Raw genomic sequence first — 23,951 nt, forward strand, 5'->3', positions numbered from 1 at the left:
CAAATGAATTAGCTAACTAACGTTAGCCTGCCTAGCTGGAACTTCTGAAGGAAAATGTTTTATTTCTACAATTTCCAAAAAGATAACCAAACAAACATATTTACTTTTTACGTAGTAGTACAATTTCTAACTTATTTGCATTCGTTTTTACTTACACTTCTATGTTGACATCTCCAATGATGTTGTTTAAGTTTTCGCGGACTTTTCTTAGCGGATGTACAATCGTCGCAAATTGAATTATGGGGAGTTTCAGGCCCGGGAGTGAACATAATAGTACACTCGCAAAGCCAACTAAAAACGAAGGCTGAGGGGCTTACGTTGCAAACTTCCCTTGCTTGGCTAATCATTTGGACCACCCACCAAGATGGCGACAGGGATTCCCCCAAGGGCATAAGGAGAGGGTAAGTGAACGAGGGTGTGTCATAAGTGATTTGATCGTAACCCAAGGTTATCTACTCACGTTCGCATATTGCCAATACATGGGCCGTTTATTTCCGGGTTGCATCCGGTTTTTATGGATCAACATCACATAACCACAAGCACTCAGTGCGCACAGGGAGCAGCGACAACGTCATCACATTATCCTAAAACATGGCAGACTTTGGATGAATATAAAATGTCAAAGGTGCAATATGCAGAAATCGCTCTGCCATTTCCTGCTTGCAAAAATTCCAATAGTTTGCCTAATTTCAGTTTGTGATAAAACATGCAGTTTATAGTATGATTGTAACATCTAAACTGCTGTGAAATATATTTTCAATAACCAACATTTATTGTATAGGGTTTTGAAGCTGGTGTACAAAATCGAAAGTAAAAGATGCAAAAATGAAACTCAGGGAAGCATAGAAATAGCGCACATAGAACAGATCTAGCGCTTTTTAGACTTGCTTTCAACGTGTGACGGATCTATAACTTACATTTCGATGTAAATTTGGTCAGGTCTCCAAAAACTTACATATAAATTTAACTTAGACATCTTTACTGACTTTGGCTGTAGGTGGTGTCTTATTGGTTATTTGACTTGTTTATGTGGCCGTGTATGGAATTTGTCATTCTGGGCCGGGCGTCAGTTAATCTGCAGTACCGAAGCAAAACTGTAGGAGCAGTCAAAACCGTGCTTTTAGACCGGAACCCTGGCCCCTGAGGGCGAAAAGGTACATTTACCTGTTGGAAGTGTTCAACATATAAATTGCATTTCGGGTTATATTGGAGGGGAACGTTGTTCTAAAACAGCGGTAAGCAACTGAATGTTTATTATTATAGGCCTACGCATGATTATTCTTGGTTGTATAATGTGGGTTTCGGTAATTCAATTACAAACTCACGTCAGGTCCAGCGTTGATCAAATTGTGTGTAGTCAGATATGACAATCACAGTAGTCTACTTTTAGTCGCTGTATTTATTCTGAAAAAATCTGCACTTGTTTTGTCATAAGAGTTAAAACAAAGCTTTAACTTCTTAATTGACCTAGGCGTCATTCCGTAAACCTTTCCGATTTTCTTCAAGTACTACCGTACCTTCACCGTACCTTATGCCTTTGTTTACACCTGATTTTACAGAGGGAATAAAACAATGTCACGTAGACCTTTTTATGTTTGTTCAAGAAAATGTAAAGTTTAACTATAAGGTTTGGTGTTTTGGTCTTGCACAATGTTCTAAGTTTAACTTGAAAAACTGGATATCTGTCAAATTGTTATTTTGCAACAGTGCGCAGCGCGATCAGATTGTTTATTCACACACATTATTAGAATACAATTCAGCAACCTGGTGTCAGAGCATTTCGTATTATTCTGTACGTAAATCCGAGTACTGCATTTAGTATATGTTACATTTCATATGGTATGAATTAATTTGTGTATGCCCATCACCCATTTCATATGATTATTTACAAATTACATTTGTATTATATGTTATGAATTTGTTAACATATATTTTGCAAATTCGGAACATAGTGTATATGTTATGACTTCTAGCTAGGTGGCTAGCTCGCTATCGTTATCTAGGCTAGGGATTAGGGTTATGTTTAGGAGTTAGGTTAAAGGGTAAAGGTAATAGTTAGCTAAAAGACTTAAGGTTAGGGGAAGGGTTAGCTAACATAAGGTTACGGTTAGTTGAAGGTTTAGCTAAAATTGTTAAGGTTAGGGGAAGTGTTAGCTAACATGCTAAGTAGTTCCAAAGTAGCTAAAAAGTAGTAAATAGTTGAAAAGTTGCTAAAATGCTAAAATTGTCCATGATGAGATTCGAACTCGCGACCTTTGGGTTGCTAGGCATTCACGTTATACCCATCCACCCTGACCAACTCCCCTCTTTTAGTTTTTGACTTATGTAACCATCTGTCTTATGTAACCATAGCAAATGTAAAATCTTACTAAAAGCAGTGTCTCGGATTTCGTTCCAAAATAATACGAAATGCTTTGAGACCAGGTTGAGTTCACACACTCAACCTGCACTCTGCTGGTTGACACATGCCTTTTTGTGGAAGAAACCATCCCATAATAGGCCTAAGGGGGTAGAATCAGTGGAGGCAACTACTGTCAGTAAGCCTATATCACATCTTGCACAGGGTGTCTAGTATAGGGCTCCCGAGTGGCGCAGTGGTTTACTGCATCTCAGTGCAAGAGGCATCACTACAGTCCCTGATTCGAATCCAGGCTGTATCACATCCGGCCGTGATTGGTTGTCCCATAGGGCGGCGCACAATTAGCCCAGCGTTGTCCGGGTTTGGCTGGTGTAGGCTGTCATTGTAAATAATAATTTGTTCTTAACTGACTTGCCTAGTTAAATAAAATAAAAATAGAAAACAGTAGTGCCTACTGCCTACCTCTGTATAGGGGTTTTCAGCGGTTAGCTTCGCCCACAGCTGGCTCTGTGTGAACTGCAATTACGATGCTGTGTTTTAAAGTTTTTTTCAAAATATATGGCCCTTATCTTTCATATCAGCAAGAAAGAATCTTTCAAAGAAAAAAGATGCCTGTTACTGTAACAGATTTGCAGAGATCCTTATGATGTGTGTGGTCATTTCCATGTAAAAGTTTATAGAAGCATATCAAATTGGGTGTTAAATGAAAGCTATGAGTCTTTTTTTATTTTTTATATTAAGGCATGTATACATTTTTCAACAATATTCCATTCAATAAATGTGGAATAAGCAAAGGCTTTGATTTATTGTCAGATGAAAAAGGGGTTTAGAAAATATCTACCAGAAAAAAGTCTTAAAAGGTATTAGAAATACCCCTGCCAAGTTATCAACACTTATATTTAGTTCAGGATATTTTTTCTGCCTTCTGTAAGTTTAAGAAACATTGCCTTGTGTCTTGAAATTCCGTTACCAAAAACCCACATATCTTTAAGATATTTAAGATTCCTCATGAGGGAGAATAATGAAAGTTCACAGAAGTAACAAGTAAAGGTAGACCTATCAATTAGTTATAGTTGTTTTACGGATATTCATTTTGATTATGAATTATTACCAAATTGGTAACAGATTTGCAAAAAATCGGTAACGGAAGTTCTGCAATTTAAATGGCTACAATAGGAAATCAAAGTAGTCACAAACCACAATTGGGTCACTGGCTACTGTCCTCCTTTCCGCTGATAACTGTTTTCTTTCTGTCGTCTGGACAAAGCAAGATTAAAAAGTCTGGACAAATTAACCCTGGCTTTGATTTCAACGTCCACAAACGTCTGAACCGGCCTTCATTTGCCCAAACATTACTCTCGTACGCAGACACTTCTGGCTTAATCGGCCAAGCAATCAGCTCCCACAAATCCTTCCCCTTAACCCCCCCAGTACATTAGCACACCACAAGCACAGAGCCACGCCTTGCACTTGTGTGATTCGCTAAAATTAAGTGATGACAAATACTTTACTCAGTAGGTTACTCCCATATAATTCAATGGTCACTCCCACTAACACCAACTTTGAGTGGTTGATACCCCAGGCTTATATGCGCTCTGCGCAATAGCCTGGGGACGAGGTTAGCCAAGCATAGACGTCGATGATTGGTTCAGATTTGGTACGGTCCGGATGGAAGTTTGGACAGCACAGTACAGTAAATAAAAGTATAGTTCAGTAGAGTAGACTATAGTTCACTACAGTTAGTTATTAGGATCCCAACTAGTCACTGCACATGCAGCAGCTACTCTTCCTGGGTCCACATAAAACATACAAATGCATGACAAAGTACAGAACAGTTATAAACGAGAACAACATTGCATGAAATTCTATATATAAAATAAGAGTTATAAATTGGAACGACACCAAGCGACAACAAAAATACAATTTACACACTATTCCAATATACATAAACATATTCCTATGTACAGTATAGTTAAATTAGAACTTTAGAAAGAGGATAGGCATTGTGATACAATGTTTTTTTAATCTGTTTTCTAAAGCGAAACTTGCTTTTTGCCTGACTAACCTCTGGTGGCAGAGCATTACATAACTGAGTGACGCATGAATTCTGTTTTTGTTTTGGGTACGGTGAAGAAACCCATAGTGGTGTGTCTGGTGGGGTATGTACAGTACCAGTCAAAAGTTTGGACGCACCTACCAATTCAAGGGTTTTTCTTTATTTTTACTGTTTTCTACATTGTAGAATAATAGTAAAGACACAAACTATAAAATAACACACGTAGTAACCAAAAATGTGTTAAACAAATCAAAATATATTTTATATTCTTCAAAGTAGCCACGCTTTGCCTTGATGACAGCTTTGCACACTCTTGGCATTTTCTCAACCAGCTTCACTTGGAATGCTATTCCACATATGCTGAGCACTTGTTGGCTGCTTTTCCTTCAATTGGGTTGAGGCCAGGTCATCTGATGCAGCACTCCATCACTCGCTTTCTTGATCAAATAGCCCTTACACAGCCTGGAGGTGTGTTGGGTCATTGTTCTGTTGAAAAACAAATGATAGTCCCACTAAGCCCAAACCAGATGGGATGGCGAATCGCTGCAGAATGCTGTGGTAGCCATGCTGGTTAAGTGTGCCTTGAATTCTAAATATGTCACAGACCGTGTCACCAGCAAAGCACCATCACACCTCCTCCTCCATGCTTCACGGTGGGAACCACACATGCAGAGGTCATCCGTTCACCTACTCTGTGTCTCACAAAGACACGGCGGTTGGAACCAAAAATCTCAAATTTGGACTCATCAGACCAAAGGACAGATTTCCACCAGTCTAATGTCCATTGCTCGTGTTTCTTGGCCCAAGCAAGTCTCTTCTTATTATTGGTATCCTTTAATAGTGGTTCCTTTGCAGCAATTTGAGGCCTGATTTACACAGTCTCCTCTGAACAGTTAATGTTGAGATGCGTCTGTTACTTGAACTTAGTGAAGCATTTATTTGGGCTGCAATTTATGAGGCTGGTAACTCTAATGAACTTATCCTCTGTAGCAGAGGTAACTCTGGGTCTTCCTTTCCTGTGTCGGTCCTCATGAGAGCCAGTTTCATCATAGCGCTTGATGGTTTATGCGACTGCACTTGAAGAAACTTTCAAAGTTCTTGAATTTTTCCGGACTGACATTCATGTATTAAAGTAATGATGGACTGTTAGTCTTTGCTTATTTGAGCTGTTCTTGCCATAATATGGACTTAGTCTTTTACCAAATAGGGCTATCTTCTATAGGCAAAGGGTGGCTACCTTGAAGAATCTCATATATAAAATATGTTTTGATTTATTTAACACTTTTTTGGTTACTACATGATTCCATATGTGTTATTTCATAGATTTTATATCAAATCAAATGTATTTATATAGCCCTTCTTACATCAGCTGATATCTCAAAGTGCTGTACAGAAACCCAGCCTAAAACCCCAAACAGCATCCAATGCAGGTGTAGAAGCACGGTGGCTAGGAAAAACTCCCTAGAAAGGCCAAAACCTAGAGAGGAATCAGGCTATGAGGGGTGGCCAGTCCTCTTCTGGCTGTGCCGGGTGGAGATTATAACAGAACATGGCCAAGATGTTCAAATGTTCATAAATGACCAGCATGGTCAAATAATAATAATCACAGTAGTTTCTCGAGGGTGCAGCAAGTCAGCACCTCAGGAGTAAATGTCAGTTGGCTTTTCACAGCCGATCATTAAGAGTATCTCTACCGCTCCTGCTGTCTCTAGAGAGTTGAAAACAGCAGGTCTGGGACACGTAGCATGTCCGGTGAACAGGTCAGGGTTCCATAGCCGCAGGCAGAACAGTTGAAACTGGAGCAGCAGCACGGCCAGGTGGACTGGGGACAGCAAGGAGTCATCATGCCAGGTAGTCCTGAGGCATGGTCCTAGGGCTCAGGTCCGCCGAGAGAAAGAGAGAATTAGAGAGATCATACTTAAATTCACACAGGACACCGGATAAGACAGGAAAAGTACTCCAGATATAACAAACTGACCCTAGCCCCCCGACACATAAACTACTGCAGCATAAATACTGGAGGCTGAGACAGGAGGGGTCAGGAGACACTGTGGCCCCATCCGATGATACCCCCAGACAGGGCCAAACAGGAAGGATATAACCCCACCCACTTTGCCAAAGCACAGCCCCCACACCACTAGAGGGATATCTTCAACCACCAACTTACCATCCTGAGACCGAGTATAGCCCACAAAGATCTCCACCACGGCACAACCCAAGGGGGGCGCCAACCCAGACAGGAAGATCACGTCAGTGACTCAACCCACTCAAGTGACGCACCCCTCCTAGGGACAGCATGAAAGAGCACCAGTAAGCCAGTGACTCAGCCCCTGTAATAGGGTTAGAGGCAGAGAATCCCAGTGGAGACAGGGGAACCGGCCAGGCAGAGACAGCAAGGGCGGTTCGTTGCTCCAGAGCCTTTCCGTTCACCTTCACACTCCTGGGCCAGACTACACTCAATCACATGACCCACTGAAGAGATGAGTCTTCAGTAAAGACTTAAAGGTTGAGACCGAGTCTGCGTCTCTCACATGGGTAGACAGACCATTCCATAAAAATGGAGCTCTCTAGGAGAAAGCTCGGCCTCCAGCTGTTTGCTTAGAAATTCTAGGGACAATTAGGAGGCCTGCGTCTTGTGACCGTAGCGTACGTGTAGGTATGTACGGCAGGACCAAATCGGAAAGATAGGTAGGAGAAAGCCCATGTAATGCTTTGTAGGTTAGCAGTAAAACCTTGAAATCAGCCCTTGCCTTAACATGAAGCCAGTGTAGGGAGGCTAGCACTGGAGTAATATGATCAAATGTTTTGGTTCTAGTCAGGATTGTAGCAGCCGTATTTAGCACTAACTGAAGTTTATTTAGTGCTTAATCCGGGTAGCCGGAAAGTAGAGCATTGTAGTAGTCTAACCTAGAAGTAACAAAAGCATGGATACATTTTTCTGCATCATTTTTGGACAGAAAGTTTCTGATTTTTGCAATGTTACGTAGATGGAAAAAAGCTGTCCTTGAAACAGTCTTGATATGTTCGTCAAAAGAGAGATCAGTGTCCAGAGTAACGCCGAGGTTCTTCACAGTTTTATTTGAGACGACTTTACAACCATTAAGATTAATTGTCAGATTCAACAGAAGATCTCTTTGTTTCTTGGGACCTAGAACAAGCATCTCTGTTTTGTCGGAGTTTAAAAGTAGAAAGTTTGCAGCCATCCACTTCCTTATGTCTGAAACACAGGCTTCTAGCGAGGGCAATTTTGGGGCTTCACCATATTTCATTGAAATGTACAGCTGTGTGTCATCCGCATAGCAGTGAAAGTTAACATTGTTTTCAAATGACATCCCCAAGAAGTAAAATATATAGTGAAAACAATAGTGGTCCTAAAACGGAACCTTGAGGAACACCGAAATTTACAGTTGATTTGTCAGAGGACAAACCATTCACAGAGACAAACTGATATCTTTCCGGCAGATAAGATCTAAACCAGGCCAGAACTTGTCCGTGTAGACCAATTTGGGTTTCCAATCTCTCCAAAAGAATGTGGTGATCGATGGTATCAAAGGCAGCACTAAGGTCTAGGAGCACGAGGACAGATGCAGAGCCTCGCTCTGATGCCATTAAAAGGTCATTTACCACCTTCACAAGTGCAGTCTCAGTGATATGATGGGGTCTAAAACCAGACTGAAGCATTTCGTATACATTGTTTGTCTTCAGGAAGACAGTGAGTTGCTGCGCAACAGCTTTTCTAAAACTTTTGAGAGAAATGGAAGATTCGATATAGGCCGATAGTTTTTTATATTTTCTGGGTCAAGGTTTGGCTTTTTCAAGAGAGGCTTTATTACTGCCCCTTTAAGTGAGTTTGGTACACATCCGGTGGATAGAGAGCCGTTTATTATGTTCAACATAGCCAACGTAGCCAAGCACAGGAAGCAGCTCTTTCAGTAGTTTATTTGGAATAGGGTCCAGTATGCAGCTTGAAGGTTTAGAGGCCATGATTATTTTCATCATTGTGTCAAGAGATATAGTACTAAAACACTCAATTGTCTCTCTTGATCCTAGGTCCTGGCAGAGTTGTGCAGACTCAGGACAACTGAGCTTTGGAGAAATACGCAGATTTAAAGAGGAGTCCGTAATTTGCTTTCTAATGATCATGATCTTTTCCTCAAAGAAGTTCATGAATTTATTACTACTGAAGTGAAAGCCAGCCTCACTTGGGGAATGCTGCTTTGTAGTTAGCTTTGCGACAGTATCAAAAATAAATGTCGGATTGTTCTTATTTTCCTCAATTAAGTTGGAAAAATAGGATGATCGAGCAGCAGTAAAGGATCTTCGATACTGCACGGTACTGTCTTTCCAAGCTAGTCGGAAGACTTCCAGTTTGGTGTGGCAACATTTCCGTTCCAGTTTTCTAGAAGCTTGCTTCAGAGCTCGGGTATTTTCTGTATACCAGGGAGCTAGTTTCTTATGACAAATGTTTTTAGTTTTTAGGGGTGCAACTGTATCTAGGGTATTGCGCAAGGTTAAATTGAGTTCCTCAGTTAGGTGGTTAACTTATTTTTGTCCTCTGACATCCTTGGATAGGCAGAGGGAGTCTGGAAGGGCATCAAGGAATCTTTGTGTTGTCTGAGAATTTATAGCACGACTTTTGATGCTCCTTGGTTGGGGTCTGAGCAGATTATTTGTTGCGATTGCAAACGTAATAAAATGGTGGTCCGATAGTCCAGGATTATGAGGAAAAACATTAAGATCCACAACATTTATTCCATTGGACAAAACTAGGTCCAGAGTATGATAGTGACAGTGAGTAGGTCCAGAGACATGTTGGACAAAACCCACTGAGTCAATGATGGCTCTGAAAGACTTTTGGAGTGGGTCTGTGGACTTTTCCATGTGAATATTATAATCACCAAAAATGTGAATATTATCTGCTACGACTACAAGGTCCGATAGGAACTCAGTGAGGAACGCTGTATATGGCCCAGGAGGCCTGTAAACAGTGGCTATAAAAAGTGATTGAGTAGGCTGTATAGATTTCATGACTAGAAGCTCAAAAGACGAAAACGATTTTCAATTTTGTAAATTGAAATTTGCTATCGTAAATGTTAGCAACACCTCCGCCTTTGCGGGATGCACGGGGGATATGGTCACTAGTGTAACCAGGAGGTGAGGCCTCATTTAACACAGTAAATTCATCAGGCTTTAGTCATGTTTCAGTCAGGCCAATCACATCAAGATTATGATCAGTGATTAGTTCATTGACTATAACTGCTTTTGAAGTGAGGGATCTAACATTCAGTAGCCCCATTTTGAGATGTGAGGTATCACGATCTCTTTCAATAATGGCAGGAATGGAGGTGGTCTTTATCCTAGTGAGATTGCTAAGGCGAACACTGCCATGTATAGTTTTGCCCAACCTAGGTCGAGGCACAGACACGGTCTCAATGGGGATAGCTGAGCTGACTACACTGACTGTGCTAGTGGCAGACTCCACTAAGCTGGCAGGCTGGCTAACAGCCTGCTGCCTGGCCTGCACCCTATTTCATTGTGGAGCTAGAGGAGTTAGAGCCCTGTCTATGTTGGTAGATAAGATGAGAGCACCCCTACAGCTAGGATGGAGTCTGTCACTCCTCAGCAGGCCAGGCTTGGTCCTGTTTGTGGGTGAGTGCCAGAAAGAGGGCCAATTATCTATACATTTTATCTTTTGGGAGGGGCAGAAAACAGTTTTCAACCAGCGATTGAGTTGTGAGACTGCTGTAGAGCTCATCACTCCCCCTAACTGGGAGCGGGCCAGAGACAATTACTCGATGCCGACACATCTTTCTAGCTGATTTACACGCTGAAGCTATGTTGAGCTTGGTGACCTCTGACTGTTTCATCCTAACATCGTTGGTGCCGACGTGGATAACAATATCTCTATACTCTCTACACTCGCCAGTTTTAGCTTTAGCCAGCACCATCTTCAGATTAGCCTTAACGTCGGTAGCCCTGCCCCCTGGTAAACAGTGTATGATCGCTGGATGATTCGTTTTAAGTCTAATACTGCGGGTAATGGAGTCGCCAATGACTAGGGTTTTCAATTTGTCAGAGCTAATGGTGGGACGCTTCGGCGTCTCAGACCCCGTAACGGGAGGTGTAGAGACAAGAGAAGGCTCGGCCTCAGACTCCGACTCGCTGCTTAATGGGGGAAAACCGGTTGAAAGTTTCTGTCGGCTGAATGAGCGACACCGGTTGAGCATTCCTACAGCATTTCCCTCCAGAAGCCATGAGAAAGTTGTCCGGCTGCGGGGACCGTGCGAGGGGATTTATACTAACGTTACTATCTGTACTTATTGGTGGCACAGACGCTGTTTCATCCTTTCCTACACTGAAATTACCCTTGCCTAACGATTGCGTCTGAAGCTGGGCTTGCAGCACAGCTATCCTCGCCGTAAGGCGATCGTTCTCCTGTATATTATGAGTACAGCTACTGCAATTAGAAGGCATCATGTTAATGTTACTACTTAGCTTCGGCTGTTGGAGGTCCTGACGAACCATGTCCAGATAAAGCTTCCGGAGTGAAAAAGTTGAATGAAAAAAAGTTGAGTGAGGGAAAAACAAAAAATATAAACGGTAATTAAATGTCTTCACTATTATTCTACAATGTAGAAAATAGTACAAATAAAGAAAAATCTTTGAATGAGTAGGTGTACTTTTGACTGGTACTGTATATCTGTTTTGAAGTGTATGCAAATAGATTATACAAGTCGTTTGGCATTTTCAACACATGTTTCTTAAAAAGACTAGAGAAGTAGTACATTTCTCCTCAAACCTCAACCATGAAAGACTATCATGCATGTTGTTGATGTTAGTTCTGTGTCAAAGCATGGCCCCAGTGATGTACTGGGCCGTACGCACTACCCTCTGTAGCGCCTTATGGTCAGATGCCGAGAAGTTGCCATACCAGGCGGTGATGCAACCGGTAAGGATGCTCTCGATGGTGCAGCTGTATAACTTTTTGAGGATCTGAGGACCCATGCCAAATATTTTCAGTCTCCTAAGGGGGAAAAGGTTTTGTTGTGCCCTCTTCACGACTGTCTTGGTGTGTTTGGACCATGATAGTTCGCTGGTGATGTGGACACCAAGGAACTTGAAGCTCTCAACCTGCTCCACTACATCTCCGTTGATGTTAATGGGGGCCTGTTCGGCCCGCCTTTTCCTGTCGTCCACGATCAGCTCCTTTGTCTTGCTCACGTTGAGGTAGAGGTTGTTGTATTGGCACCACACTGCCAGTTCTCTGACCTCTCTATAGGCTGTCTCAACGTTATCGGTGATCAGGCCTACCACTGTTGTGTCGTCAGCAAACTTAATGATGGCGTTGGAGTCGTTTGGCCACGCAGTCATGGGTGAACAGGGAGTACAGGAGGGGACTAAGTACACAACCCTGAGGGGCCCCAGTGTTGAGGATCAGCATGGCAGACGTCTTGTTGCCTACCCTTACCACCTGGGGGCGGCCCGTCAGGAAGTTCAGGATCCAGTTGCAGAGGAAGGTGTTTAATCCCAGGGTCCTTAGCTTAGTGATGAGCTTCGTGGGCACTATGGTGTTGAACGCTGAGCAGTAGTCAATGAACAGCATTCTCACATAGGTGTTCCTTTTGTCCAGGTGGGAAAGGGCAGTGTGGAGTGTGATTGCGTCATCTGTTGGGATGGTATGCGAATTGGAGTGGGTCTAGGGTATTGTCGGGGTAGGTTCCTTGTCAATCATTGGCTTATTGGTGAAATCAGCAGTCAGACAATATCATCTTTAAGTAAATCAATCAAACCTTTATTAATGCAATTGCAGACAGAAGTGACAATGGAAACACAGCATGTATGTTTCACAGTAAGTCCTGCACCCCACCTAAAAGCACAGCTGATTTTATACATCACTCCCTAGTGGTATGATCACCTACGTCAATGTATGTATACAGCAATATGCTGAGGTTACCTTATAAGGTAACCTAGTACAGTAGTTTCTCTGAATTCATTAGCATTGTCCACTGTCACACAAGATCAAAATGTCAATGCCAGACAGTGGTTACTTCTCTTTATCAAGTTTCGGTCTGACTCCGACCTAGCCTGCAAGCACACTCTTGCAACAGCTAGGGCTTAACCACAAAGACTAATATATACAGTTGAAGTTGGAAGTTTACATACACCTTAGCCACATTTTTTTCACAATTCCTGACATTTAATCCTAGTAAAAATTCCCTGTCTTAGGTCAGTTAGGATCACCACTTTATTTTAAGAATGTGAAATGTCAGAATAATAGTAGAGAATGATTAATTTCAGGTTTTATTTCTTTCATCACATTCCCAGTGGGTCAGAAGTTTACACGCACTCAATTAGTATTTGGTAGCATTGCCTTTAAATTGTTTAACTTGGGTCAAATGTTTCAGGTAGTCTTCCACAAGCTTCCCACAATAAGTTGGGTGAATTTTGGCCCATTCCTCTTGACAGAGCTGGTGTAACTGAGTCAGGTTTGTAGGCCTCCTTGCTTGCAAATGCTTTTTCAGTTCTGCCCACAAATTTTCTATAGGATTGAGGTCAGGGCTATGTGATGGCCACTCCAATACCTTGACTTTGTTGTCCTTAAGCCACAGTTTCAAACTGTAGTCTGGCTTTTTTTATGGCGGTTTTGGAGCAGTGGCTTCTTCCTTGCTGAGCGGCCTTTCAAGTTATGTCGATATAGGACAAGTTTTACTGTGGATATAGATACTTTTGTACCTGTTTCCTCCAACATTTTCACAAGGTCCTTTGCTGTTGTTCTGGGATTGATTTGCACTTTTCATACCAAAGTACGTTCATCTCTAGGAGACAGATTGCTTGTACATATGAATGTGGTACCTTCAGGCGTTTGGAAATTGCTCCCAAGGATGAACCAGACTTGTGGAGGTCTATAATTTTTTCCCATGATGTCAAGCAAAGAGGCACTGAGTTTGAAGGTAGGCCTTGAAATACATCCACAGGTACACCTCCAATTGACTCAAAGTATTTCAATTAGCCTATCAGAAGCTTCTAAAGCCAGGACATCATTTTCTGGAATTTTCCAAGCTGTTTAAAGGCACAGTCAACTTAATGTAACTTCTGACTCACTGGATTGTGGTACAGTGAAATAATCTGTCTGTAAACAATTTTTAGAAAAATGACTTTTCATACACAAAGTAATGTCCTAACCATCTTGCCAAAACTATAGTTTGTTAACAAGAAATTTGTGGAGTGGTTGAAAAACGAGTTTTAATGACTCCAACCTAAGTGTATGTAAACTTCCGACTTCGACTGTATGTCCGTGTGGGAATACTAACTCTAAAATATCCCTATAAAGGTGTGTAGTAATATAGCCTTTTATTTTATTATTATGAAAGATAGGTTTCCAAAACCGTACCGCGATCCATGTTAACGTTTAGAGCAAGCATCGGGGCTCTTAACGAAAGTCACCTGGATACCTTCATCAATAAGGCGCTGAAGGTAGTTAGCATCTATGAATGGGCCAAGTAATGCCATACAGAGAAGACCTTCATTTGACTTTACTTTTTCCTTTCAGCTCCTAGCGGAGCCAAGGGCCTCACACCTTCTTTTACCGAATTCCATTCTATTCTGTCTGTCTCCAGCCGCCATGGAGAGCGGTGGCAGGGGAAACACGTGCGACTACAGCCACAACGTCACCTTCTTCTACGATTACGTAGGTAAGGAGATCAGCAGAGACTGGCGTGTCAGGGACTGTGTGGTAGTGGTCCTGGGCCTGACCATCTGCCTCATTATGATCCTGTCCAACATAATGGTGATGGCGGCCATCTTCATCAACCGACGCTTCCACTTCCCCATCTACTTCCTGCTAGCCAACATGGCCGCTGCGGACCTGTTCGCCGGCTTGGCCTACACCAACCTCGTGCTCAACACAGGACCCTGGACCATCAGGTAGGGCGGACAGTAGTCTAGAGAGGCCGGGTCAGTAACCGGAGGGTCACTGGTTCGAATCAGTATCCTAGATACCTGCCGTTGTGCCCTTAAGCAAAGTTAACCCTCAACTGCTCTACGGGCACTACACTGTGGCTGACCGTGACTTCCAACTTCTCAGTAGGTGTTTGTAATGTATGTGTGTCTCGAGTGGGTTTGGATAAAAGACATACTAATCTCAGTGTCTCTGTGACAGTTGACAACAGAGGAATCTTCTTCTTCTTCTTCAGGCTGTCCAAGCAGCAATGGTTCATTAGGAATGCTCTGGTGGACATGAGCCTGACGGCATCTGTGGCCAACCTGCTGGCTGTGGCGGTGGAGCGTCACCAGACCATAATTACCATGCAGGTAAAAAGACTAACTATCTCTAACAGACTCCAAAGCCTTTCCTTTGGCTTTAAATTAGTCTGGCTGTTCTTTTAGTATCTTATGATGTGTTTGTACTTGTTTTTATCATTTAATTCTATTTGTATTATTTTTATCATGTACATTGATTTGCGGTCTCTATGTACGTACTGTGTTATACGTTTATTTGTATTATGATTATGCAGCTGCACAGCAAGATGACCAACCGGCGTGTGGTGCTGCTGATCGTGTGCATCTGGGCAGTGTCTATCATCATGGGGCTGGTCCCTTCCATGGGGTGGAACTGTGAGTGCCAGCTTAGCGACTGCTCAATCATCGCCCCGCTCTACAGCCGCAGGTAACCAGCTAGGTCTAGGATCAGGTCCCCCTTGTCCATATAATGTTATTTAAAGGGCAAAGCTGATCCTAAACCAGCAGTCCTACTCTGAGATGCTTGATACATACGACCCCTGGTCGAGAGTGAGCTGGCAAATGGACTGGAGGGTTGTTGGCGTCCAAGTATCCTCGATGCCATCTCCTGCCGTTGTGCCCTAGCCTAGATCGAGGCACTAATCTAGCCTAAATCTGCTCCAAGGGTGCTTCTGCAGTGTGGCTGGCTGACCTTGGCTTTCAATGTGTGTGTGTGTCCCAGGATGTTGGGTTTAAAGCAAAAGACAAATTGTCATGATCTACAAAGAAAAAGGACAAAGTCTTTTCTTCTCCAGGTATATGATCTTCTGGGCGTCTCTCAACCTGCTCACCTTTTCTGTCATGGTGGCTGTGTACGCACGTATCTATGTCTACGTGAGACGTAAGGGTAAACGGATGTCTCAGCACAGCTCCCACCATCTGAGGCACAACGAGACTGTCTTTAACCTCATGAAGACTATCTCTATTGTACTGGGTGAGTGGGATCTGGAACTGGCCTGGAACGTACACTTCCAAGAGGGTGTGATGCTATTGAACCTAATACTGTTCAACAATCGTGCCATTTTATTTGACTGTTTCTATTCTCAAATCATTTCCATTCCATGCACATCCCTACTTACTCATTGCTAAAAGGTACCTAACCTTTTTCCAGATCTATGCAACTCTCTAAAACATACATACTATTGTACGGTTATGGGGAACATAATCGTTTGTTTTAATTGACAAGTGAATGGCATGGGTATGGCATATCCTCTCATGTTTTCCTCCTTGGCTTCTTTCCTCTCCCTAGGTGTGTTTGTCATCTGTTGGACGCCGGGCCTGATGACTCTGTTGCTAGATGGGATCATGGGTAAAGACAGCCATGCCTTGACCTATGAGAAGTACTGTCTGATCCTGGCTGAGTGTAACTCCCTGGTTAACCCTATTATATACTCCTTCCGGGACGAGGAGATGAGAAGGACCTTTAAGTGTATCCTGTGCTGCCTGTGTAGGAGGAGCTCTAACCACCAGGGGGAGCAGTCCCCAGTGGAGTTCAACACACTGCAACCAGAGGTAGGTTACCACAGAAAGATTACAGGTCAACTCTTTCAACAAAAATAATCCTGTGATTCCTGGCATCCTATCTCCTTACCTCCTCCTCAACTGTATTATAGGACTAGGTCCAAGGTCCCTCTCTTTGGACCTTCTTGTCTAATGGGTTTTGAGAACGAGGCGAGAGGGTGCAAAGAATCAAGTAAAGATTGAGACAGGCTTTTTATACGGTGTATGGGTTCTAATCATGCTTTTTGTTGTTCTCCAACATCTAAAAATGTGCTTTTACTTCACAACGATTTACCATTCTGGCTCACATGACACGTTTCCTCTTTTGTTTCTGTCCCTCAGTGTGTTTCACCTCGATTTTAATTTCTTACAATAATTCAGAAGCTGGTATTGCCAAGGGGTGACCAATCTTTTTCTTTACCCCAAACTGCTCTGGCTTGAACTTTGACTGACTGACACATATTCCAACTACTTATTCCAATGGATTATTTGATGGGAATATCAGTTTGGTTGGTGGATGTGGTGCTATGCTTGTAACCGCTCTCTCTGCTTGGTGCTCTTCTGCAACTTTTTTTCCACAATCAAAATTTGAATACCTTATCTTTTCCTACGGGAGAACAAACTTTAGACCGAAAGACTACATACAGCTAAACCATTGTGTAATATTTTCTCCAGAATGCGTTGGTTTGGATTTTAAGGGGCTCCATTGTGACAAAATAGATTTGTCTGCCATCATTACATAATTTCTGAAAGAAAACACATTTGAGAGCTTTGTATTCCAAATGTATTTAAACGGTGACTCTATAATTTCCTGCCTTATCTCATGCCTCTTCACCTTTCAATCTCCCTTTTAGACTTTAACCTAACACTTGTGACTGTCACAGCGTGCTGCTATCTTTGTGAACAATTACTATTTATGATATTGAGCAATATTGTGTGTCTGCCTCTACGCAGAGATACAGTGCCTTCAGAAAGTATCAACAATAAAAAATATGTACAGGATATCTATATAAATTATTCATAGCCCTGGACTTATTTCACATTTTGTTGTGTTAGTCTGAATTCAAAATGTATTAAATGTTTTTTTCTCACCCATCTACACATAATACCCCATAATGACAAAGTGAAAAAAAAAATGTAGAAATTTTAGCAAATGTATTGAAAATATTCAATTTACATACAGTACCAGTCAAAAGTTTGGACACACCTACTCATTCCAGAGTTTTTCATTTTTACTATTTTCTACATTGTAGAATAATAGTGAAGACATCAAAACTATGGAATCATGTAGTAACCAAAAAAGTGTTAAATAAATCAATCTATTTTATATTTGAAGAAACTCAAAGTAGCCACCCTTTGCCTTGACTTGAATCCCATTAAATCTGTGTAAAGACTTAAAAATTGCTGTTCACCGTCGCTCCACATCAACACTGAAGAAAAATATAAATGCAACATGTAAAGCTGAAATAAAAGATCCCAGAAATGTTCTATACTCAAAAAGCTTTTCTCGCTTATGGTTTGCACAGATTTTGTTTACATCCCTGTTAGTGAGCATTTCTTCTTTGCCAAGATAATTCATCCAGCTGACAGGTGTGGCATACCAATAAGCTGTTTAAACAGCATGGTCATTACACAGGTGCACCTTGTGCTGGGGACAATAAAAGGCCACTAAAATGTGAAGTTTTGAGGGAGCTTGCAATTGGCATGATGGCGGCAGGAATGTCCACCAGAGCTGTTGCCAGATAATTGTTAATTTCTCTACCATAAGCCAGCTCCATTTTAGAGAATTTGGCAGTACCTTCAACCGGCCTCATAACCACAGACCCCATGTATGGCATGTGTGGTTTGCTGATGTCAAAGCTGTGAAAAGAGTACCATTGGTGGCGGTGGGGTTATGGTATAGACAGGCATAAGCTACGGACAACAAACACAATCGTATTTCATCGAAGGCAATTTGAATGCACAGAGATACCGTGACGAGATCCTGTCGTGCCATTCATCAGCATGATAATGCACAGCCCCATGTCACAAGGATCTGTACACAATTCCTGGAATCTTGAAAACATCCCAGTTCTTCCATGGCCTGCATACTCAGACATGTCACCCATTGAGCATGTTTGGGATGTTCTGGATCGATGTGTACGACAGCATGTTCCAGTTCCCGCCCAATATCCAGCAACTTCACACAGCCAGTGAAGAAAAGTGGGACAACATTCCACATGCCACAATCAACAACCTGATCAACTCTATGCGAAGGAGATGTCACGTTGCATGAGGCAAATGGTGGTCACACCAGATACTGACTAGTTTTCTGACCCACGGCCCCTACTTTTTTTGCATATCTGTATTTCCTGTAATGGGAAATCCATAGATTAGGGCTTAATGAATTTGACGCCATACAGATATACAGATACGCCACAGTAAAGTTGATGAAATACTGTGCCATTATGCAGCATTTAAAAGATGGCCTTTTAAAATCCAGAGATACTCTCGAATGTCTTGATTATAGACTACCAACTTTTGCTTTCCTATTTCTATCATAAGTGTTAACCACTAGCCATAGGCCTAATAACACATTCAACTGCCAATTTACTGTTATTTCCCTTCACGTGGTCTAGCCTATATTATCATTCCGTTTAATTACATTGGTCGATTTCATAATACTGATACTCTGTTGGTGCAGAAACATAAAGGAAAGGGGGATACCTAGTCAGTTGTTCAACTGAAATGTGTCTCCCGCATTTAACCCAACCCTTCTGAATCAGAGAGGTGCGTGGGGCTGCCTTAATCGGACAAAATTCTAACTAGAATAGTACACCATATTTAAAGGGTTTATTGAATAAACTCACCGAGAAATATTGGCTCGCAAGTGGAAGGGTTTTTAGCGGTTGAGTTATTTATTCAGCGCGCGCAAGGGAACCACACCTGCAAAGGCCGGAATGCACCTCAAGGTAAGTCTGAATACCAACTACTGAGAAGTGAAAAGGAAAGACGTGCGTAAGAAAGGCCTAATTTCCTAAATCAGAATCGGGACCTTCGTCATTATGGGTTATTGTGTGTACTGTAGATAGGTGAAACAAAAGATTGAATTCAGGCTGTAACACAAAATGTGGAGTAAATCAAGGGGTATGAATACTTTCTGAACGCAGAGGTTACTATACGATTAATATTGTTCAACAGTAAAGACGATATTGTGTGTCTGCTCCCCACAGGTAGATAATGGTTGTGAAGTAAAATCAGAGGAGAAAGCCAACTTTACTGCCCTCCAGCTGATAAAGACAGAGTGGTGACAAGCCTCTTCACCCTGACAGCTGGATTAAATCATATTGACACCATGGACATTAAGATCTACAGCCACTTATGAATGTAGGCCTCTATTCAATCTGTCGCTGAAGCGTTACAAATTGCGCCATAGAAATTTAAAGATGATTTCCGATTAACATATGAAGCGTTTACTGTGATTGCGGGAACATTGCGTTTACATTTAAATCGCTGAACTTCCGTGATACAGATTGAATAAAGCCGTTAGTGGGGTTGAAACAGGAGGACAATGGACAAGCACGGGACAATATGGTTATTTATGACGCCATACTGTCATGTGTACATTTTGGGATGCTTGTTTGTACGTGTACAGTATGTTTTTGTTTATCTAGATGCGTTACACTAATACTGGGATATTCATAAACATCCAAACTGTTTAGGGAAAGACTACCTCCATGTGCCACAGTTCAATTCTGTGATACATTATAACGAGCCATGAGATGCTTTAAAAATACCAGCATGGGGATATAGGGAAGCCTGGAATTTAAGCTGAATATCACCCTTTCACTATTTACTAGAAGTGAAACTGCGTGACATTCGATCATGCATGCATACATTTTGCGTACGGGTGGTCCTGTGAATCGAACCCACAACCCTGGCATTGCAAGTGCCATGCTATACCTTTACCTACTTAGCTACAGAGGCGGGTTTCAATTATGAAAAACGGAGTTTAAATGTATTTGGCTAAGGTGTATGTAAAACACCATCAAATGGTGTCATTATAAAATGTCACAAGAGCATAGATTAATGACTAATCATACAAATAAAAACCAACCACCAATTAATGAAAAGCACAATTATTTTATTCATTTTTTTCTTCTAATAAGGAACACTACAACTTGTCATTCTTTTTACTCGTTCTAGAACAATTCTAAAGTTGAGGTATAAAATGAGTTCGTACAGACTCACAGGTCTTGAAACAGTGGGGTTTTATATACAAGAGGCAGAGGTAGAAACGAGAGGGGGTATTTCAAATACAGGGGGACGAAGAAGAGGGAGCAATATACAAATATACTAACAAAACAAAGTGACAAAGGCTTTAATGTATCGTTTGATTTGGTGCTGTGGAATTCTACGGTCGCAGATAGAATATTATGTGGTAGAATCCTACAGTATGTGACTCAATATTGGCTCAACCTGTATAGGTGTAGCTCCATTTTTACGTTTAACTGTATCGTTACTATAAAATACTGGGAGAACACAAAATATTTAAAAAATAGGGTCAATCCAGACAAAATGGCCGAAGTTAAATGGATAAGGGAAATCAAGGGATTTCTAAAAATGTGAGAGACGTTTTTCCCCCCAGTTGAGGTAAGGGCTGATTAAATGCATTCACGGTATATGCTAGCAAGATGGCCAACAATGGCTCTTGCATTAATTCAGCGGTTATTGCTAAAATGCGGTTTCACAAAAGTTCCAATTGGAATTCACACAGTACCAAACACAACTACAATACCCGCAACCCCAAATAACAAAAAGACCAAGTTAAAATATGAAAATAATCATTTTTAAAAAACGAACAAATTAACTTGCCCCAACCTCAAGAGAACATTAAAGACCAAACAATCAGGCAACTCACCCAAAAATAAAGCAGAGGGTTTATAAAAAGAGAAACGAACATTCCACAATCTGTACAGTGACATCCATTTACGACCGGTAGAAAAAGACAAGACTAATTTGGTGTAGTAGTGGTAGCATTATTTGTAAGATATAAGCTATATGAAATGTTTATAATAACAGTAAACAAGGACACTAATTTGGGTAATACAATATAAGAGTTCTCTGTAACGATGTCTGTATATCTGTTTAATATATAGTTTGTCCTTTATCAAAATGCCCGGTACTCTTAACAGTTGATGTATGATTGTAAATAACAATTTTAAGCTGAATAAAAATAAAATGAAATCAGAGAAACTGAAGACTACCTTGTTTATCGTAATAAAACCAGTGGTGCCTTTTTGGTAACAGTTATTAACAGAGTAAAGCCCTTGCTGATTGGCCAAATCATAGAGCTAAACCAATAGGATGCAGATTCTGAGATGGAGTAAAGGGAGAAAACAACATGACTTCCCATGGAACAGGTGCTCTCTACGGCAACGATGCTCTGTCGTCTCCTCAGCAACAATACAATCAATTCTTTAGCACTAGTGTGACAGACATAACAGCCCCCCCCCCCCCATATAACCCCAAACTTAAACAACGTGAGGCCAGACAACACCATAAAAATACAAATACAATTCCCTCTACCCCAAAACAGAAAACTTTTTATTCACCAACTTTGTGTGAAATATAATCATCATAATTACATTATTGGTAACTGGTATTTTTGGTACGATGCAAAGTTGTAGTGTGGCCTGTGAGCAAAACAGATTATTATGAGTAGATTAGTTTTTGCCCTGTCTGTTCAGTAGGGCACAACGTAGCAAAACGGTTTGCAACCAAAAACACGCATTCCTATTGGATAAGTTCAGGTAGTAGCATCTACCTGTATCACTCGGTTTTAAAATGTTTTCGCCCTACTGAACAATACCCTGCTAGTGGGGAGGCCACAGTTGTTAAATTCACCAAAGACGAACTGATTAAAAAAATGTAAAGGCTGAATGTACTCCATAACCTCTATGTGACTTCACTCACTTCAGTGCATGCCCCAGCAAAGTTCTGATCCAGAGACCGTTTGGTGGAGTATAAACCCAGGGTCCTATTCATTAGTGTACACCGAAAGTGAAACGTTTTGCACCGTAGCAAAAATGTTTAGTAATGGCAAAAAAAAACAAAAAAACTTTTCTTGTTGGACAAATTCAGGTAAGTCCCTCCCTGTTTAGTTCCTAATGAATACGGCCCAGCATTACCCCGTAAGGCTGGGCTGTATTCATTAACCCATCCCGATTGAAACATCTAAGAACTCTGTACATACAGCATAACGCATTACTCCTTTTTGGTCTGTGTCTTTGAGAAAACAAAAGTGAAGAAGCTAAATAACTTGAATATTTAAATGAGAACCATCACTGAACACCTAAAAAGCCTACATGCATTGGAAGACGGTCACAAATATTTTTTTAACATTTTCATGTCACATTTTGTCCCCTCAATGACATAGCCATCTCTCTGCCCCAAAATGTATTTCATTCCACCCATTTCACCATCCCAACACCACATTTAAGTTCTATAAATAAACTTTGTTTATTTGGTGGCTGGTGCATTTCTTTGTGAAACACTAGAAAGAAAAAGGCTACAATCAACTAAAAGTAGTTGACAGAGGAAAGTAAACGCCTACAAAAGAGTCTATAGCTTTTGATGACTAACCGAAGGGGGACGCGATAGAAACGACCTCTGAAGGACTAAAGAGGATCGCTCATTTCCCCGCTCCATCTTCAGTCCTGCCCTCAAGCCAACTGTATGCTCAACTCCCCAGAACTACTGTCGCCAGGTAGACGCACCTGTAAAAAGGTGCAAAAGTTTGTGCTTGACAGATCTGTGTCCACCTTCCATACGAGGGGTTGTAAAAGTGGGTGGTGTGTGTGTGTGTGCATGGTCTGACCTATAATGCACTCACTCAATACTAAAAGATGGGAGAAACAACAGCGGTGTCTTTGTGTTACTAGTTGGTTCTCAGAGGAACAGAAGGGGGGTGAAAACTATCAGGTTGGGGGAAGGAGGAGAGAGGACATCACTTTGGTACAAGCAAGGTGAGCAGAGCTCGTCTTGTGATCCGTATCGCCAGAGTGTGTGTGTGTGACTACTATCACACGCGTCAACACCAGAACCTCACAAGGGATAGGTAATGGGCAGGCTGTGAACACTGGAGTTGACATGAGCATTTACACAGGTAATGTACAGACATCATCAGTGATCATCACCTGCCCTACACAGCCAGGTTGAGTTAGTAGTTCCCCAAAGGTCAAAGGTCCTGGAGGCGGCGAGGGGTTATGATGTCATGATCAGGCGCCAGTCAGTCTCCTCATTCAATATGAAGACAAAAACGAACCTCCAGAATTTCTGTAGTGTGGAAGGTAAATGTCTTCTGTTCACTTGTCCATCTTAACAGTCCACAGAAGTGTGTGTTTGAGAGTGTGTATGTGTGTATACACAGCGCCTGGCATGAGTTGCCCAGTCCGGACCGGTAGTGGAGAGGTAGGCAGGAAGGAGGATGGGGGGGGGGGGGGGTGTAAGTGGGTAGTCTGAGCATATCCCAAAAGAAAGAGGTCTCTGTGGTGGAGGAAGAGGGGTGTCTCAGTTGGAGGTGTCAGAGTGTACGCTGCCAGGGGGACCTGGTGGAGAAGTGACACAGGAGGGGTGGGTGTTGTCCTGCCAGCTGTTGCTAGTCTAGAAGGCAAGAACCAGGAGAGAAAAACAAAGATGTCAATTTGGCCAGCTAGTTTTGTTAGTCTTTTTAATATAGGCATGTTGTGACCCTGGTAAAATCCACATGTAAAATGC

General features: G+C 41.8%; 2 protein-coding genes across 5 annotated transcripts in view; one reads left to right on the forward strand and one right to left on the reverse strand.

Annotated features, from left to right (window-relative positions):
• Window positions 1-240: 240 nt before the first annotated feature.
• On the forward strand, window positions 241-22,354 carry lpar2a (lysophosphatidic acid receptor 2a). Of its 4 annotated transcripts, none has more exons than XM_038980828.1 (7): window positions 241-401; window positions 14,033-14,339; window positions 14,609-14,726; window positions 14,930-15,081; window positions 15,449-15,627; window positions 15,943-16,205; window positions 19,406-22,354. In XM_038980828.1, exons 2-7 carry the CDS (start codon window positions 14,038-14,040, stop codon window positions 19,481-19,483), a joined length of 1,092 nt encoding a protein of 363 aa, XP_038836756.1. In that variant the 5' UTR covers window positions 241-401; window positions 14,033-14,037; the 3' UTR covers window positions 19,484-22,354. The 4 variants fall into 4 exon arrangements, with proteins under 4 accessions (XP_038836756.1, XP_038836747.1, XP_038836773.1 ...); XM_038980819.1 differs by lacking the exon at window positions 241-401 and adding an exon at window positions 1,125-1,235; XM_038980845.1 differs by lacking the exon at window positions 241-401 and adding an exon at window positions 1,125-1,235 and having other exon boundaries at window positions 14,108-14,339.
• LOC120034287 (pre-B-cell leukemia transcription factor 1-like) overlaps window positions 20,300-23,951 on the reverse strand; it is a 44,780-nt gene continuing 41,128 nt past the window's right edge. Inside the window, exon 8 of the mRNA XM_038980808.1 lies at window positions 20,300-23,837. The gene's annotated coding sequence lies outside the window, so the exon portion shown is untranslated. The remainder of the gene's footprint in view (window positions 23,838-23,951) is intronic.

The sequence above is a fragment of the Salvelinus namaycush genome, chromosome 3 (genome assembly GCF_016432855.1).
Source record: "Salvelinus namaycush isolate Seneca chromosome 3, SaNama_1.0, whole genome shotgun sequence".
NCBI classification, from domain to species: domain Eukaryota; kingdom Metazoa; phylum Chordata; class Actinopteri; order Salmoniformes; family Salmonidae; genus Salvelinus; species Salvelinus namaycush.

What these genes read in the sequence shown, in the direction of transcription:
- lpar2a (XM_038980828.1), top strand. Translation starts at nt 14,038, where the DNA reads ATGGAGAGCGGTGGCAGGGGAAACACGTGCGACTACAGCCACAACGTC. An exon ending in GCCCCGCTCTACAGCCGCAG is followed by an intron (nt 15,082 to 15,448) that starts GTAACCAGCTAG and finishes TTTCTTCTCCAG; the next exon opens with GTATATGATCTTCTGGGCGT. An exon ending in GACTATCTCTATTGTACTGG is followed by an intron (nt 15,628 to 15,942) that starts GTGAGTGGGATC and finishes TCCTCTCCCTAG; the next exon opens with GTGTGTTTGTCATCTGTTGG.